The sequence below is a fragment of the Ochotona princeps genome, chromosome 6 (assembly GCF_030435755.1).
Source record: "Ochotona princeps isolate mOchPri1 chromosome 6, mOchPri1.hap1, whole genome shotgun sequence".
Classification (NCBI taxonomy): domain Eukaryota; kingdom Metazoa; phylum Chordata; class Mammalia; order Lagomorpha; family Ochotonidae; genus Ochotona; species Ochotona princeps.
Window position 1 is genome coordinate 63606761 of NC_080837.1, and position 19889 is coordinate 63626649.

The window sequence follows — 19889 nt, forward strand, 5'->3', positions numbered from 1 at the left end:
CCAGTATCTCATGTGGTCACTGATTCGAGTCCTAGCTGCTCCAGTGAACTCCCTGCTAATGATCCTGGGAAGGCAGCTTAAGATGTCTCAAGTGTCGAGCCCCTTTGTACACATGGGAGATGCAGGAAGCTCCTAGCTTGGATCGGACCAGCGCTACCCGTCCTGGCCATTTGCGGAGTGAACCAACAGACAGATCTCTCCTTCTCTGTCTCTCCCTGTAACTGCCTTTCAAATAAGTTAGAAAGGAATTATCTGAGCTCAACCTCATTCTTCTATGCGTAAGATTAAGAATTATGAATATGCGTGTAATCTAATTTTCCTTTACATCTCCTTTTTTCATTTTAGATCTTTTAATTTTTTTTCTATTATTTGCTGTGGGTTATCTTTTTTATTTTATTTTAATTTCATTTTATTTTATGACACAGTTTCATAGGCTCTGGGCTTCCCCCAACCCCTCCCCATACCCTCCCCACATGGTGGATTCCTCCACATTGTTAGTTACAGTTCAAATCCAGTCATGATTCCTTCATTGCAAGCATGCACCATGCATAGAGTCCAGCCTCTTATTGTCCGGATAAATTCAGCAGTTTCTTGGGGAGACTTTCAGACCTGGTCTGAAAGTAGCGCTAGTAGAATATCATCCCATCCAATGAAATGCCGCTACATAACATCAACAACAATCTACAACATTATGGAGTTAATTAACATAGTATTGAGTGACCAATGTGTTAGAAAATGCAAGTTCTTAGCCACATCCTGTGACTACTTCATTGACGTTTCAATTTTAGTTTATAGGCAATCGTATTCTGTACACCTTAAATGGCTATAGGGTACTAGTCAACTGTCTCATGTCTTTTCATTTTTATATTTTGCTGTGGTTATCTTTTTTTTTTAAAGACTTATTTATTTTATTACAAAGTCAGATATACAGAGAGGAGACACAGAGATGAAGATCTTCCGTCCAAGTGAGCTGCAACGGCCGGTGCTGCGCCTATCCAAAGCCGGGAACCTGGAACCTCTTCCGGGTCTCCCACGCAGGTGCAGGGTCCCAATGCATTAGGCCGTCCTCGACTGCTTTCCCAGGCCACAAGCAGGGAGCTGGATAGGATAGGAAGTGGAGCTGCTGGAATTAGAACCAGCACCCATATGGGATCCCGGGGCGTTCAAGGAGAGGACTTTAGCCGCTAGGCAGTGCCGCTGGGCCCCTGCTGTGTTTATTTAATGTGGCCACTATGCCTATGGAAATGGCTATCAGGCTGTCCCGTGAGCCTAACAAGGGACAATAGATGCTGTATTCTTTCATTTGTTATTGAGGTAGCCTTGGAGTATTGTGCTTGGTCTCTTTATTTATGTAGCGTTTTGTAGATTAGAGAACCTCATATGTTTTTGATAGCAGTAGCTGGTAAACCTAAATTGTTGTTCCTTACATAACATGGCTACTGGTGCCTCCGCTCTAGACTTAACGATTTCCCAGGTAAGAAATACTGATAATGAATCATAGTTAATGCCTGATTTAAGAGAAACACCAGAACTTTTGCCATTAACAAATGGAACTAAATGACTTTTTTTTTTTTTTAAGGTTGTAAGGGAACTAGTCAAGTATACGAATCACTTCAGAATCTTGGCTCTTAGTGCCACACCAGGTGGTGATATAAAGGTAAGCAGAATGTCTTTACATTTATTAACCTTAGAAAAAAAGCATGTATTTATATATTGGAATTATGAAAGACAGAGAGAAAGATCTTCCATCTGCTGGTTCACTCCCTAAGTGGCTGCACTGGCCAGAGCTGAGCCAACCTGAAGCCAGGGGCCAGGAACCTCCTCTGGGTTTCCCACGCGGGTGCAAGGTCCCAAGGCTTTGGGCTGTCCTCCACTGCTGTCCCAGGCCACAAGCAGGGAGCTGGATGGGAAGCAAGGCTGCTGGAATTAGAAACAAGTGCCCATATGTGATCCCGGAGCATTCAAGGCGAGGACTTTAGCCGCTAGGCCACAGCGCCGGGCCCACATTTATTAACTTTTAAGAAAATTGGTGTTTATGAGACTAGATCAGTTTTCCAATCTTATGTTTATCTAGTCTGATGTGAGGACTCAACATTTCCTGTATTACATCTTTTTTTCTCAAGTGCTTGCATACATTTCTTTTTTTTTTTTTTTTTTTTTAATTTGTTATTATTGGAAAGCCGGATATACAGAGAGGAGGAGAGACAGAGAGGAAGATCTTCCATCCGATGTTTCACTCCCCATGTGAGCCACAACAGTCCGGTGCTGTGCCGATCTGATGCTGGGAACCAGGAATCTCCTCCGGGTCTCCCACACGGGTGCAGGGTCCCAAGGCTTTGGGCCGTCCTCGACTGCTTTCCCAGGCCACAAGCAGGGAGCTGGATTGGAAGTGGGGCTGCCGGGATTAGAACCGGCGCCCATATGGGATCCCGGGGCTTTCAAGGCGAGGACTTTAGCCACTAGGCCACGCCCGCCAGGCCCCATGCATTTCTTTAAATTAGTAGTTTTCAAATTGTAAGTCTGAATAAAATTCATCCAAAGTTGTTGGTTGAAAGGACTTAATTTTTGAAAAGAAAGGTATTTGTCAGGTAGAGTGAACAGAGAGTGAGACAGAGACACAGAGAGATCTTCCCTCCGAGGTAGCTGCAATGGCCAGTGCTGGGAAGGGCAGCCAGGGCTCCCCCAGGGCTGCCAGGGGCCTTTGCCTTCCTGGGTGAGTTATCAGGGATCCGGATCAGAAGTGGAGCAGCTGGGACTCATACTTATACTCACATGGGATACTGACTTTGCACGTGGTGCCTTAAACTGCTCCACCATAATGCTAACCCATCAACCCTTTTTTTCACTGAAATAAATGTTTAAGTCTCCTTTCCGTGTATTTTTTTGAATTACCAGCAAACAGTTTTGCTACAGTTCCATAACTCTAGAACAACTCCCTTTGTAAATTTTATGTGAGTGAAATAATAGACCATGAAATATATTCACATCATGTACCTGCATTTAAGCCAAATACAATTGTGCTAATTTATCAATGAATATTTTATAGTTGCTCAGAAGGTATCCTAGATACGTTTGTGTCTTTTAGTAGTTAAAAAAAATTAAATAAAACAATCAGTAAGAAAAATATTGGCCACGGAATCAGAAAATCTGGGTTCTAGATATGGCTGTGAATTGAATTGTATTATGTAATGTTTCGGGGATTTAGTTTTCCAGTTTAAAACTTCTATTTTGCCTGAGTCTCTATAGATATTTTGTTGGGAGAATGCCACTATTCATTTCGTGAATCTGTTGGACATTTTCATGTCTTATTTCTTGGACACTTCAGCTGTGTTAAGGGGGAGAAAATATTTCAAACACTTTTTGTACCTGCTGTTTGACTATAGTGTCTCGTGATTTTCAAGCGTTTTGATCATTAATTTTATGAGTTCCCATTGCTTCTTTCAACATTTTACTGTTTTGTTAGTTTAACTCAAAATACTTAACACGTAGTATAATTTATGATCATAATTTTTTTTGCATAGGCTGTGCAACAGGTTATTACCAACCTGCTGATTGGGCAGATTGAGATTCGTTCTGAAGATTCTCCAGATATTTTGCCATACTCTCATGAAAGACGAGTTGAAAAGGTGGTTGTTCCCCTGGGAGAAGAACTTGCAGCCATCCAAAAGACATATATTCAGGTAACCTGTTTTTATCACAATGTAAGGTTTTGGTAAATGACCTGATAATGTTGTCATTTCAGCTATTGGAATTTGGCTGTCAGAATATATAGTGAACTTATTTTATATAATTGACTTGTTGAAAGTTTATTTGAAGTTGCATATTAAAAAGGACTTGTTTTTATAAGGAAGTGTTGTTATTCAAAGGGGAAATACAAAAGACGAGCCAAGAAAACGTTGTTCAATTTAGTGTACACACAGCAGGGTGCAAACAGTAAGTGTATACTTAAATGAATTTTCACAAAGTGAACACACTCATGACACATGCCCATTTTAAGCGAAGAATTTCTTTATAATGTAATGCCGAGGTCCATGCAGTGGGTGTGGACAACATGGAGGTAGAGAGAACAGCTCCCCTGTTGGCAAGGCCGCGAGGAGCTTCCAGCTGTGTGGCAGGGCCTGGCAGATGACTCTCCAACCACCCTAATGCAGTTCACCCCCTTTGCATGAATATTCATCCACCCCGCTAAGAATTCTGTAATCTATGCAGGCAGTGTTGTTTCCCCTGTGAGAGAGTTTCTGCAGCTGTTGTGAGCTTTGGAATTAATGTGACTGACTACGTCTTGGTGAGTGGGCCCTTAACAATTTATGAGAATTAATGCACACAGATGTACAGTTAAGCCCATGCTGTTTCTGGACACCTTATTGTGTGCCTACCCGTTGCCCCAGGACCTCGCCCAGTCATATTATCCTAAAACTCAGTGAAAGTGTTGGGAGCACAAGCTCAAACTAACATGGCAATAAATACAGTTACTGTGACCTTTAAAGGCTAGCCTGTCTTTGCAGTTTATTTGGAGCATAGAAAAAGTCTGTTTCTGCCGCTTTTATAATTTTATGGCTAGAGGAATTAAAGGATGCTTTTTTTATTATTATTATATAAAAATGCTTTTAATTATTATTTGTTTATGGGCTTGTGAAGGCTATAATTGTAGAGGGATTTAATGTTTAAGACTTTTGTCTTGGACCTTTTTTTTTAAAGATTTATTTATTTTTATTGCAAAATCAGATATGCAGAGAGGAGGAGAGACAGAGAGGAAGATCTTCCGTCTGATGATTCCCTCCCCAAGTAAGCGCAACGACTGGTGCTGTGCCAATCCGGAGCCAGGAGCCAGGAGCCAGGAATCTCCTCCAGGTCTCCCACAGGGCTGCAGGGTCCCATTGCATTGGGCCGTCCTTGACTGCCCTCTCAGGCCCCAAGCAGGGAGCTGGATGGGAAGTGGAGCTGCCGGGATTAGATCCTGGCGCGTGGAATGCAAGGACTTTAGCTGCTTGGCCATGGTGCCGGGCCCTTTGTCTTGGATCTTTATCTCGTTTTTTTCCCTTAGGATATATTTTTCTTCTTAAGTGATAGATAAGTGTTAAAAATAGAAATGTAGTAGGGAAGTATTACTGATTAGTAGGTAACTGGCTGTGCCGTGGCGTTGGAGTCCTGGCTGTCGCCCAGTGGCTTCTACTAAAGAGTGAATGATAGCTTGCTTTGAAGAAAAAAGATTATAGTATCTTACAGAATTATCTTTAAGAGCACCTGCTTAACCATGAAGAAAAAAATTAAACAATCAAATATCTGTGCATGCCTGCTTAGTCATAAAGTAAAAATAGAACAGTTACATGCTTCTACAGATGCTTGTGATATGTCTGAATAAAAAACCTCTGCTTCTTGAGCTGTTAACTGACGGCCCCAAGTGACTGCGTCTGTGTCTCTTTTTCACCTAACTCCACACACCCTTCTTGAACTCCCAACTCAGTTGTAGCGGGCCTCCGGCAATGAAATGTATTTTGAGTATTTCTTTTTCCCTGATTATTTATACAGGCGTGGTTCTCAAATGCAAGTATTTTGACATCTGGCAATATCTTGCTCCATAGTTGTTATAACCGTGATAGGGGTTGGGGGAGGCTTGGGGAGGGGAGACAAGGAAGGAGTGGAGTTTGGAGTTGCCGTTGGCAGCTAGCCTGTGTTGTACGAGTCAACACTCATCCCACAAGAAAAATTACCTGGCCCAAATGTTGTGGATGAGAGCTATTGAGAAACTGCCCAAAGAGGAGAAATTTCAGATCACACTTGTTTTCCTATAGCTCACAATGAATGTCAGGGTAGGAGAACCATGTGTCCTCACGTCATTGTTGCCAAGGATTAAAGAAAGACTGCAATTCTTTGCCAATTTCTCTCCCCAGAGATGGCATACAATTTTCCTCTCCTCAACTCCAGAATGATGCCATGACTGACTAACCAATAGAATCTGATGAGCCCTAAGGTAGCCGTACCAACCTCACATTAGCCATTTTTTTTAAGATGTTATTTATTTTTATTGCAAAGTCAGTTATATAGAGAGAGGAGAGACAGAGAGAAATATCTTCCGTCTGATGATACACTCCTCAAGGGACCGCAAAGGCCGGTGTTGTACTGAACCTAAGCCAGGAGCCAGGAGCCAGGAACTCTTCCTGGTCTCCCACACAGGTGCAGGGTCCCAAGGCTTTGGGTCATGTTTGACTGCTTTCCCAGGCCAAAAGGAGGGAGCTGAATGGGAAGAGGGGCTGCTGGGATTAGAACCGGGATCCCAGCCTGTTCAACAAGGACTTTAGCCGCTAGGCAGCCGCGCTGGGCCCACATTAGCCATTTTGAGGTAAAAGGAAGAGCTGGTGGTTAGAATCCAGGACTCAGACATATGGCAACCAGCAATCTGAGGCTTCTGAACTAAGGAGAAGAAGCTCTTCATATAGTGTCTTGCAGAACCTTTTCTATTTTTACTATTCTATTTTGTGATAATTTTAGTTTTTCAAAATTTGCAAATATATGTTTCCATTGGGGAAGTACTGTAAGATCATGCTGAAATTCTCTTACCATGTTTTGTCCCCAGATTTCAAACAAGCAGTCATAATTATTGGCTGTAACAGTTATTTTCTACTGTGGTTTGCTTGTTTATTTTTTTTTTCTCTGATTTCTTTTGTATTTGTTAGTTGAATTTTTTTGTGTGAATGTTTGTTTCTTCATCATGTGGTTTTTTTTTTAAAGATTTATTTATTTTATTACAAAGTCAGATATACAGAGAGGAGGAGAGACAGAGAGGAAGATCTTCCCGTCCGATGATTCACTCCCCAAGTGAGCCGCAGAGGGCCGGTGCGCGCCGATCTGATGTCGGGAACCAGGAACCTCTTCCAGGTCTCCCACACGGGTGCAGGGTCCCAATGCATTGGGCCGTCCTCAACTGCTTTCCCAGGCCACAAGCAGGGAGCTGGATGGGAAGTGGAGCTGCCGGGATTAGAACCGGCGCCCATATGGGATCCCGGGGCGTTCAAGGGGAGGACTTTAGCCGATAGGCCACGCTGCCGGGCCCCATCATATGTTTTTAATTCAACTCTTTCCCCAAGTACGGACTACTGAGTAATTACGTTTTCCTAGGAGTTGCTATCTGATATATTGTCATTAATTTGTTATGCAGATTGTTCCAGCTTTGCCTGTTTGGAGCTGCTTTGAGATAGCTGCTGCTGTTCATGGACACATGCTTTGTTGTTGTTGTTCCTAACTTTCTGGCGTCACAATGTGTTTTTGCTCATCTGTGATTCTTTTTCCTCTACCAGTCTGATTTCTCTAAAGAGTCATTATTTGTGCATTGTTGTTCTCACATATCTTCCTATGGTGAATGCAGTCGTGATTTCCATGTCAACTCTGACATTATTTCCACTAAAGGCCAGTCTTTGTCCACTTCATTGTACTTAGTCGTTCTCTCTCAGTGCGGCACATGTTTGGCGTAGTGATTGAGATGCCGATTGGCGTGCCTATAGCCTGTGTCCCAGCGCCTGGACGTGAATCTCAGCTGTATTTCTGCTCCCGGGGAGGCAGCTGGGGATAACTAAGTAGTTGAATCCCTGCCTGGATGGGGTTCCTGCTGCTGGTTTTGTCCTGGCCTGGCCTGGCCCAGGCTTGGCTGTTTAGAGATACTGGGGAGTGAACCGAAAGACAGAATACTCTCTCCCTCTCCTCTTGTCTTTCTCCCCCTCTCTCAAATAAATAAAGAGGTGAAAATTTAAAGCATAATAAAAAACACTGTAACCATTGTTTTAGTATTTTGTTTTGATATTTGTAAATTTATTTATTCGGAGGACACAGTGACAGGCAAAGACAGAGATCTTTCATTCTTGGCTTACTTCCAAGATGTGTGCAACAGCCAGACCTGTGCCAAAGCAAAGCTAGCAGCGAAGAGGTCCACCCAGATCTCTCACAGTGGTGACAGGGACCCAAGTACTTTGGCCATCTTCTGCTACCTTCCCAGGTACATCAGCAGGAAGCTGGGTCAGAAGGAGAGCAGCCGGAATGAACAGGGCTCTGATACAGGATGCTGGGATGCCAAGTGATGGCTTAGCTTGCTGTTCCACACTGCCAGCCCCATATTTTAGATTCTTAAATACATTTATTGCCATGGAAATTTTCTGTCTTCTTCATTCACTTCTTTATTTTTTGCTTCCCTGCACTGAGATCTAAACTATATGACAGCTATAACTTCATTTGCTTAGCTGTGATAGTGCCACTGTTTACAACAATAATTAATACATTCTAGATGCTAAATATTTTGTTGTAAGAAAGAATCAGTGGATTAAATTAAATATACTTAAGATATTTCAATGTATTCAATAGTCGATAAATACTTAGTAAGGGCTTGTGTACCAGTGTGTAAATTAGAAGCGTTCCCTATGTGATACTTATGATTGGGAAAGGTAAGAGATAATAAACAGATAAAGAAATTTATTCTTAAATTATGGTTGGATATCTAAAAAATGATGAATATATGAAATGACAGTTGTGCCTGTTACTGTGATCATATTAGTAGACATTGTATAGAAGCAAGGAACTGTCCATGACATCTTGTAAATATGTACAATTACTGTGAATCAGTTAAAAAGAAAAGTATATTTAAACAGTTACAGTTACAAAGAAATATTTAGGCTGACTATAAAGATTATCTGGGAATGGTATCATGTTTTTAAATTTTTACTTTTTAAAAATACTTATTCATTTCATGATGAACTATTAAATATGTAACTTATTTTAATATACAAGAAAGGTATTGTTTGAAAATAACTTTAAAGCATACTTAAACTTAATTTCTTTTAAATTTGCAGATTTTAGAAGCATTTGCCAGTTCTTTGATTCAGAAGAATGTTTTGATGAGAAGGGATATTCCCAATCTAACAAAATATCAGATAATTCTGGCAAGAGATCAGTTTAGGAAAAACCCAGCTCCAAATATAGTGGTAGGTATTTATAAGTAAACTTTGCTAATAGATGAAATTCTTACTCAGAGGCAGGATAAAAATACAAAATTAGGGGAGAGGGAGGAAAAATATTTATTGGCTTATGAAGAATTTGGGTAAGATTTTATATAATGTGTGAAAGCATTAAAACTAGTAAGAATACGGTTTAATGATTTAAAGGAATTTATCTTTTAATATTTAATAATGTGTTAGTCTTTAGATTCATTTTATTTTGTAACACACTGGGACCCTGGGAAGGCATATTCTAACATTAATCCTAGAACACGTGGTCTTACTTCTCATTCAAGTTCTCAGAGGAAACATCAGAACAAGATGCTTCTTTCTAATCTTCATAGCAGGGGGAACTAGATATTTAGGAAAATAGCCATTTCTCTTGGTCCAAAGTCAAAAGAGATGCTTGTAAGCATTAAAGGCCCTGGGAGGTAACAGATGTGCAAAAGAACAGGGGAAAGAGGCTGATGAGAAGCAGCTAGCAAGCCAGATGCAAAAGTTACCTTAAGTTGTGACCACTTGGGAGGCACTTCAATGTTATTCTAAGAAATGCATTTTTTTCTTATATTATCTGGGGAATGACTTATTGATGCATTTCCATGAAATTGCAGTGTAATATTGAAAACTTAGTAAAACGTATTTATGCTAGAAGCTAAACTGAAATTTTAAAATATAAAATTAAACCTATTAAATTTGATCTGCTGGTGAGGACTTATATTTCACAGAGAAGTAATTTTATTCATTTGAGTAATTACATTGCTCTGTTAGGACTTTTATTATTTTTCCTAGAAACGTTTGAAGTGATTATTCCCTGCTGCTAAATTCCGCTAAAAATATTCAGTAGAAGGGTTGTTGCTGTGACATAGTAAGTAAAACTTCTGCCAGTAGTGCCAGCAACCCTTGCGAATGCTGGTTCAAGTCCTGTCTGCTCCATTTCCCATACAGCTTCCTGTTAATGACTTGGGAAAGCAGCAGAGAATGGCCTAAGGCCTTCAGCCCCTGTTCCCACATGGGAAACCCAGATGAAGCTCCTACCTTCCATGTAGGCCAGGCCTGGCCGTTGCGGCCATTTGGGGAGTGAACGTGTGGGTGGAAGGTTATTTTCTCTCTTTGTCTCTTCTTCTCTGTAACTCTGCCCTTAAAATCTATTTTAAAATATTAAGGAGAAAACAATAGTTTTCATCTGGACTAAAGGAAATTAATTAAAATGTCTTTAATACTTTTTTTAGAACTGTCTTATCATACACACAAACATACACACCACACACACACATACACTCACACACACACTCTATACTCGTACCATATGTGTCCATAAAAGAAATGTAATATTTATTATCCCATGATGGAGATGATTAAAATGATCTCTGGACCAAATTATCTGTGTTTAAATATTGGCTCTCTTACTAAGCACTTAGTGAAGTTCCTCATGGGAAAAATGGGCATAAAAATAGTGCCTAGTTCCTAGGTGTGAAGATTCAATAAATTTGTACAGACAATGTTCTAAGAACATTCTAAGAACATTGTCTGTTGTCCAGTGAAAGATTCCATTATTGCATGCATTCTTGGTGTTAAATGCTGATGTCATACAGTCATTAACCCTTTGTCTTTTTGCTGGTAACATGAAGTTAGATCTATATGTGACTTACTTTTCATCTCTATTACATCTCAAATATCTAGCTCTGTGCTTGACACACGTAGGTAGTTATTAAATAGTTTTGAAAGAATAAATATATCTGTTTTCTGCTAATAACATAAAGAAAAAAATGTTTTCTGTTTTCTAATAGTAACTTATCATAAAGGAAAATGTATATGATGTCCTCTCTTTTTCTTGTTTTCTTTAAAATATAAATTTCCTATTGAATAAAGAAAAAAAATACAGGGATAGGTTTTATATGGAAAATACATGGGTACCTTTCTGCTAGCAAAATTTTGTAAACTTTCTCTGGTTGAAATTGACATGTGCTTATTTCTCTAGGGAATCCAACAAGGCATAATTGAGGGAGAATTTGCCCTTTGTATAAGTTTATATCATGGTTATGAATTACTGCAGCAAATGGGAATGAGATCATTATATTTCTTCTTTTGTGGAATTATGGATGGAAGTAAAGGTAAGCTCTGTAAGATTATTTAAGTTAAATTAGACATTTTGGTTAAAGACGGGTTAAAAATTCAATTACTTAAAAAGGTATGTATCAAATGGCCATGTTTTGCTTTTGATTAACTGGAAGAAAACTATTAAAACATATTTGGATGTGCAGCTGGAAAAAGTTGCTGCTTTTTATGTTCAACTTTGGAGTCTGCCTTTATTGCTACAATTTAAGTGATTTTTAACTGGTACCCAGTTTTGCTAGTTTGCTGTTATTTATTTGGGACACTTTCTTAATTTCTAAAGGAATGACCCGAGCAAAAAATGAACTTAGTCGAAATGAGGACTTCATGAAACTCTACAGTCATCTGGAGAACAAGTTTGCACACACACGTGGTACTTCAGCAGGTGGTGATTCTGCTGTACTAAAAGGTGTGATTTTTCATTTAAAATTATGTGTTTATCAAGAAATTTTATTGTACAAAGTTAAGATTAATATACATTCAGCTTTAAAGATTGCAAGTTTATAAACTTTCTAATACATGGTAATAGTTTTTACTAGCAGTGGAAATTCTCAGAACACTCAAACAACACTGATCTCCCATTTAAATATGCGTTATTTCCCTTTTGCTTTGTTACTGCTTTCTGTTCACATTCTTTCTCACGAGGACATTTTCAGCACAGTACTGTGGCATAATATGCTGAGCCTCCACCTATGGTGCTGGCATCAGCTCCAGCTACTCCACTTTGGGTCCAATCCCTGCTTAAGGCCTGGGAAGGTGCCAGGGAATGGCTCAAGTCCATGGGCCTCTGCAGCCACCTGGCAGACCCTGAGCAAGCTCCTGGCTCTTGGCTTCTGATCAGCTCAGCTGTGACCCTAGCAGCCATGTAAGGAGTGAACCAGCAATGGAAGACCTTTCTCTGTCTCTTCTCCTCTCTGTAGCTCTGCCTTTCAAATAAATAGAAACCTTCAGAAATTATTAATATAATCAAATATGAAAATTACAGAATTTTTTTTTTTTGCAGGAGCTATGGATGAAAGTTTTTTCTATGGCCATCCAAAATTAAAGAAATTAGAAGAAGTTGTGGTCAAACACTTCACATCATGGAATGGTAGGTCACATTTAGTAACATTAAGAGTAGATAATTGTTGAACGAGTTAAAACCTCAGCTCATTAGTTGGTGCTAGCACTTCTGATGGTTGAAGATGAGCTTTTAATTAGTCTTAGATGGTGAATGATAGAAACTGACAAGTTTTTAAAATGTGAAGGGAAGAGGAAATATGGAAATATTAAGAATAGGATACAGCCTGGCGCAGGGGGCTAGTGGCTAAAGTCCTAGCCTTACACGCACCAGGATCCCATATGGGCGCCAGTTTGTATCCCAGCTGCTCCACATCCAGCTCCCTTCTTGTGGCCTGGAAGAGCAATAGAGGATGGCCCACAGCCTTGGGACCCTGCACCCACGTGAGAGACCTGGAAGAAGCTCCAGGCTCTTGGCTTCAGATATGCTCAGGTCTGGGCATTGTGGCCACTAGGGGAATGAACAAGTGGATGGAAGACTTTCCTGTCTGTCTCCTGTGTATCTGCCTTTCCAATAAAAATAAATCTTACAAAAAAAGTGGTTTGGGGAAATAGGAAAGGCAGACAGTAAGACACTATGTCATTTAATGGAAGGGAAAAGTAGAATAGGTAAGGAGTGCAGTTTGAACTGATATGATGGAAATGAGGGTGAACATTTTCTGACTTTCTGGAGGCAGGATCATTCTAGGCATACAGAATACTAACGTCAAAGGCCCAACTAATTCACCCTAGTTTAGCAGGGTGCTTCAGGATTATGAATAGACCAATGTGGCTGGAGTAATGTGAATGAGGTAAGTGGTAGCAGAGGACAGATCACATAGGGTATTGTAGGGCTTTGGTTTTATGAATGTGTATGCAGCATGAAACTGTTACTGAGGCAGTTATAACAGTGGAGGAGCATCATCTTGCATTTTAAAAGGATCACTTTGGTAATTTATGGAGAGTAGACATTAATCAATTAGAAAGCTATTATAATGATCTAAGATGATGACATGGTGGCAATTTATCCCGAGTTGATAGTTGAGAAGTTTAATTCTAGATATGTGGTGCAGATGGAGTCAACAATGTTTGTTAAAGGATTGGACATTGGGTTAGTTAAGGGGAAGACCATGTGGTTGTGAACAAATGTGTGGTTGTTTTTATGTTTGCAGGTGATCATATGACCAAAGACAAGATCTAAGAATAGCATAAGTTGAAAGTAGGCATGTGTTAATTAGCTCAGCTTAGCCATTCTTCAGTATGTACATATACCAAAATATCATGTTGTATTGAATAAATATATGTACTTATCTTATCCTTTTTAAAAAAATTATACAATAAAAAGAGCAAGCGTGTTCTGCTTTTGAGCAGAAACATCAAGTATATATTGGATGAGTCTGGGTTACAAAACAATGGCCCAGGATTTTTTTTTTTTTTTACCTATATGCATAAAAATAAAGTTTGGAATCCTTAGCATAAAGTTGGTATTTAAAGTTTTGGTGTTGGACATGATCATTAGCAAGACAATTTAGAAGTAGCCAAAAATGGGGTCCAGAATGATACCCACATTTTGAGTTTAGAGAAGAAAAGCCAACAAGATGTTTGAGAATGAAATCCAGTAAGTGTTGCAGTGTGATAAGGTGAACTGTGCCTATAGGATGTGGCTCTAAGGAAGTTATTGCTGACTTTGAAAGAGAAACTTCGGTGGGGTGAGGGTGGAAGAGCAGGCTGCAGAGGGTTGTAGGTTGGCAGAACAGTAAAAGCAGCAGCAATTCATGAGTTAAGCGCAAAGGCTTATTAAACTGTGTTGATTCAAGAAGTTCTTCCCAAATAATTTTACTTGCACCAGCTGCTTCAAGTTCTACCTTTCACTTAGGTATTCTGAATTAATTTTGTATATCTCAAATCAATCTTTGCAAACACCACAATATCTAAAAATGCTTAATTTCTGGCACACTATAACAATATAAATATAATGTAAATCATAAGGAAAAAAATTTTCAACGCCCCAATCAAGGTTAAAATCAAAAGTAACCAAATAACAAGCACCAAAACCCCACACATTTGAAATTATCAACCACTTATTGTGTGCAAAGCAGTTTACTTTGTATTTACTGTTTCATGCAATCTTTCAGTCAAGTTTGCATCAGAGGAAACTAAAGCTTAGGGTGAGTGGCTCACCTGCAAATATCTCCTTAGTGAATGCTGCTGCCTCCCAGGCAGGGGGCGCTGCGGTCATCTTCAGACAATTTGAAAATACACTTGGTTTGGGGACAGAATCCACATCTATTAAGATAGTGCTTTCAGTGAGCAGAAAGGAAAGAAGCAAAGGGCACATTCATGAAGGTCAGCCAGGCTCCCAGGTCTGTGCTTCTGTCTTAGAACAGGCCTTCACGCCTTAACGAAGGAACTGATCCCAAATTATGTAAGTAAACATAATTTATTTAGGATTTTATTTTATACAGTTAATGAGAAACAGGGAGCTACAATCATTAATTATAAATGTATTAAAAATTGCATTTTGAACGTCTTAGATTATCATTGAAAAAACAGTTGTTCATTGCTGCCTAAAGTCAGGCTTGTCTTGTGAACTACCTTCTCGTCTGAATGCTTTTTGAAAGTTGTAATTCAAGCATTTTTTGTTGTGTAGCTCAAAACACGTCTGAAAAGAAATGTGAGGAGACCAGAGTCATGATCTTCTCTTCATTTCGAGACAGCGTTCAAGAAATTGCAGAAATGCTGTCACAGCATCATCCAGTTATTAGAGTAATGACGTTTGTTGGTCATGCCTCAGGGAAAAGCACCAAGGGTTTCACCCAAAAGGAACAACTTGAGGTAATGTTTTTTTTGGGAGGTAATGAAAATTTTAAAAAGGAAGACTTTGACTAGTTTTGTATTTATGTTCTTTTTTTTCTTACCTCGCTGGCTACTTTAAAAACTTTGATTACTTGCAGCAACTATGCAGATAAAGATAGACGTATTTTAAAAGAGCATCAAAATGTTTTACCTGTTTTTCAAAGATTTTTTTTTTTTTAAGTTTGGTAGAAGACTTTAGCAGAAGAGGAGTTGTGTTACCCAGGTTGGAATACTGACCCTACCTCCTACAACTTTCTGTGCTTCCTGTCCCCAAGTTTTCCTTGCCTATGGACATATTCCAAAAGGTTTTTATAAACATTAAATGAGATCTTACTGTAGAGCTACTAATGCTATTTGTCACTTTAATTTATTCTAAAAGAATAGTTAGCTGATCTTAATTTTGTTTCTGTAAAATATTTTCCAAGTATAATCAAAGGTAACTATGGTAATATTTAAGGAAACCCCCTGTTCTGAATAGAAGATATAAGTTTTCTGTGTGCTATGCTGTTTTGAGGAGAATTTTAGACTACTAATATTTATAAACTCTGTACAGGTTTTTGCCAGCTAGCTATAAACACCTTCCCTGGAGTAGTCACCAACAATAAGGTGTGTATCTTTCCTGTCTCATTTATTCTGACAGGCCCTTTCTTGATTCTTGACATTAGTAGACGAAGAAGTGCAGTCTAAATACCTTTTATAGCAGATGTGCTATGTGCAGAGCAGTCTGCTGCCGCTGGCTGAGTGCAGTGGGGAGAGACTTTCAGAGTCAGGTAGTGAGACTTTGACCCTTGGTCAAGTCAGATTACCAGTGCTTAAATGCACTGTGGCGAACAGCGGGTGACCTCTACTATGGGTCATGTTTACAGATGAATGAAAAATGACCTTGAAGGTCAGCTATTTTTATTACTTGAAGCACCCACAGAACCCATATGGTCTGGCAATTTTAAGATTATCGGCTCAGAGAAAAATTTGAGATGGCATTATGAAAGGTAAGATAATGAATTCTGGGTGTATCAAAGCATTCTTGTTTTTGATTATGCATAACTCTGTGATTAATTCTTAGCTGCAATAAATAAGAGTAAAATACTGCAAGCTATTTGCTGTCTGTGTGCCTTTTCAATGATGCTAATATAAAAATCTGAAATTAAGTCTTCCCTTTCCATTTTGTCATGCTCTATTTTCGGTTGATGTTACCATTTTGCAACTTCTTTTCTATTCTGTGGTATCTTCATGCTGATTTTTAATGTGAATTCACCATTTTAGTGTGGGTGGGAAAATATGCTTTGATTCACAATTCTTTTACACTTGTATGTAATTACTTTATTTTTATTTTTTATGATGCAGTTCCATAGGCTCAGTGATTTCTCCTTTTACCCTCCCCTTTTCCCCACCATCACTGATTTCCCGAAATTATTACAATAGTATAGTCCTTCAACAATTTCACAAGTTCATTACTCTGCTATTTAAGTGTATCATGACATTGTAGGTATATTGTTTCTATTTTAGGTAGTGAAACAGTTTCGTGATGGTGGTTACAACACACTGGTTTCTACCTGTGTTGGTGAAGAAGGTTTGGATATAGGAGAAGTTGATCTGATAATATGTTTTGATGCCCAGAAGAGCCCAATTCGTCTTGTGCAACGAATGGGCAGAACGGGCCGCAAACGTCAGGGCAGGATTGTGGTCATCCTCGCTGAAGGCCGAGAAGAGCGTGTAAGTAGACTTCTCAAAATACAATTTAACACTTAAAATTTGAGAAATACAGTACAAAGACAAACGTCAGTATTATAGCAATTAAAATTCAAATACTGTATAGATAATAGTGGTTTATTCACCCACTTCATCTATCACATTCTTTATATTTTATTTTTCATGTGTATTTGGAAAAGGGAAAGAGATCTGTGGTTCATTCCCCAATTTCCAACAGCCAAAATGGGCCAAGACAAAGCCAGCAACTGGGAACTCATCTGAGTTTCTCAAGTGAGTGGCAGGTACCCAGCAATTTGAGGCTTCGGCCCCTGCACGTTAGCAGAAAGCTGGAATTGGAAGCAGAGCTGAGGCTTGACCTTCACACTCCCCAAGATATATCATGGTCACTAAACTAGACTCTTATTATAATAGATTCTGAAATAATTGTCATCAGGGATTGCTCCAACATCTTATTAATTTGTTTTAAAGTTCAAGACAACAGATGCCCTCCCATGGGTATTTAAATAGATCTTGAGTAAATTTTATGTCTCCAGTAGTCTAAAATAATATAATAATTGCTTTGTTTTTGCAGACTTATAATCAGAGTCAGTCCAACAAAAGAAGTATTTATAAAGCTATTTCAGGTAATAGACAGGTTCTACACTTTTACCAAAGAAGTCCACGAATGGTTCCTGATGGAATCAACCCAGAGCTACACAAAATGTTCATCACACATGATGACTATGAATCAGAGAGACCTTCTCGGACCATGCAACGAAAGTCATCTGTCTTTTCCAATACGGATGGTACGTAAAATATTTTGCATTTGATACAAGCATTTTTCCCCCTATATTTGGTTTGTGGGTCTTTTTGTTTGTTTTTAATTGCAAAGGCAGATTTACAGAGAAGAGACAGAAAAATCTTCAGTTTTCTCGTTCACTCCCCAATTGGTTGCAAAGGCCGAATCTAAGCCAACCGAAAGCCAGGAAGCAGGAGCTTCTTCTGGGTCTCCCAAGCAGCTGCAGGATCCCAAGACTTTTGACTGTCCTCTACTGCTCTCCCAGGACATAAGAAGGGAGCTGGATGGGAAGTGAAGCAGCTGGGATAGGAACGGGCCCCCGTACGGGTAACCAGTGCTTGCAGGCAGAGGATAAGTGAGTCAAGCATTCGTGCCAGCCCCTAAAAGTCTATTTTAATGTAATCTCATTAAAAAACTCATGTACATTCTAGAATGCTATGGATTCTCTTTTGGTAAAGGGTAAAAAAATAATTTTTGTGGCAAACTGGGAACATATTGGCAGGGCAAAACTGTGATTAAAATCCAGTGATAGGGGCTTGGCACCTTAGCTAAGTTTTTGTCTGTGGCAAAAGGGGCTTGGCACCTTAGGCTAAGCTTTCGCCTGTGGCAAGGGTACTTGCAGAAGGTTACTCCACTACTAATCCAGCTCCCTGGGTATGGCCTGGGAAAGCAGTGGAACATGACCCAAAACCTTGGAACTCGACATCCACGTGGGAGAGCCAAAAGAAGCTCCTGGCTCCTGGCTTTGTACTGGGCCATCTCTGGCTATTTCACCCATTTGGTGAGTAAAGCAGTGGATAGAAGATCTCTATTTCTGCTTCTCTCTGTAACTCTGCCTTTCAAATAAAAGTAAGTCTAACACAAACAAGACACCCCCAACACATCAGTGTTGGAAAACTGATGATATCCTTCCTACCGACCCATAGAACTCTCTTCACAAAGAATAGAGAAGAAATGGTTTTTGTTATTGAACAAGCATTAAACCAGATTGCAGTATGCACCATACAATCTACTATTTCAAAGGCAAGAAGAAATACTTGATTATCTATTCAAGCAGTTTTATCACTATCAGTATGTGTTCTTGACAGTAACAGTAATTTGTCCATTTGCTTTATGTTTTATTCATGTCCATTTCTTTAGATAATTGTTTCTGGCATGAAAAGCAAAAAAGGATTTACAGACACTTCCAGGTGTCTCTGGAAATGCTGTAAGAGGGGGTGGGCCCAGTGTGATGGCTCAATGGCTAAATCCTCACCTTGCAAGCTCCAGGATCTCCACGTCAGAAACCTGGAAGAGGATCCTAGCTCCTGGCTTCGGATCAGCTCAGCTCTGGCCTTTGCGGCCATTTGGGGAGTGAACCAGCAGGTGGAAGATCTTTATCTCTCTTTCCTCTCTGTAAATCCGATGTGTCTTTTCAATAAAAATAAATAAATCTTAGAAAGGTGTACAGGTGGGAGGGGAAATATCCCCGCCCCAACCATTACACCAGAGTGGGGAAGTTAGACATAGTTGAGGCTGTTTGGACAGTGAGAAAAAAGTACTGTAGAGACTGGAGTAGTTCCACCTTAGGAGCCGCAGAGACTTTGTTGATCAAAAAAATATATTGAAATAGTTATACTATAAAAATTAAAACCAAAATGTTTATTTAACTTAATCTTTAAGGAAAACTGTAGAGGGTGGAAATTTGTATTTATTTGGAAGAAACCTTGGGGACCATTTAGTTCAGCTACCTGCCAAAATAACAATGTTTCTAGCAGCAGGTTTTTTGTTTTTGTTTCTTAGATTTTATTTTTTTTTTTGGAAAGTGAAATATACAGAGAAGAGGAGAGACAGAGAGAGGAAGATCTTCCATCCACCAATTGACTGACTTACCAAGCAACCACAGTGGTCAGAGCTGAGCCGATCCAAAGCCAGGAGCTTGAAGCCTATTCCAGGTCTCCCACACAGGTGCAAGGTCCCAAGGCTTTGGGCCATCATCGACTGATTTCCTAGATACAAGCAGAGAGCTGGATGGAAAGTGGAGCAGCTGGGATTAGAACCAGCGTCCATATGAGCAAGGTGAGGACTTTGCTGCTAGGCTACCACACCGGGCCCTAGCAGCACTCTTAATAAAAAATGCATGTCCAGTAAAAATTTGTTATATTTATGTTGAAATTATAGTCCTCTGTGAGGACAAATTGCCTTGTCAAATCATTGCTGAATAGTAGAGTCCTCCTTTTGTTAAAAAAAAAAAATTGTTTCTTTGTACCTTTTCCCCATTGATTTAGTTTTGTCTTCTAGATTAAAAAATGTAGTTAGAAAGACTGCTATCTCGTAATCTCATGCATATGTGGAATTCTAAAAAGTTCATGTGTTTGAAGAGTAGAGTAGCTGTTAGTAGAACCTGAAGAGGATAAGAGGAGAGAGGGATGAACTGG

The 19889-nt window shown here is 39.5% G+C and overlaps 1 protein-coding gene across 1 annotated transcript in view; it reads left to right on the plus strand.

The window, feature by feature from the left end:
* The window catches only part of FANCM (FA complementation group M), a 54556-nt gene that overhangs the window by 4815 nt on the left and 29852 nt on the right, over positions 1-19889 (plus strand). Inside the window, exons 3-11 of the mRNA XM_058666385.1 lie at positions 1580-1657; positions 3522-3680; positions 8835-8966; positions 10957-11089; positions 11374-11499; positions 12094-12180; positions 14779-14963; positions 16491-16697; positions 17266-17479. Of these exons, the coding sequence (XP_058522368.1) occupies positions 1580-1657; positions 3522-3680; positions 8835-8966; positions 10957-11089; positions 11374-11499; positions 12094-12180; positions 14779-14963; positions 16491-16697; positions 17266-17479 (1321 nt within the window). The remainder of the gene's footprint in view (positions 1-1579; positions 1658-3521; positions 3681-8834; positions 8967-10956; positions 11090-11373; positions 11500-12093; positions 12181-14778; positions 14964-16490; positions 16698-17265; positions 17480-19889) is intronic.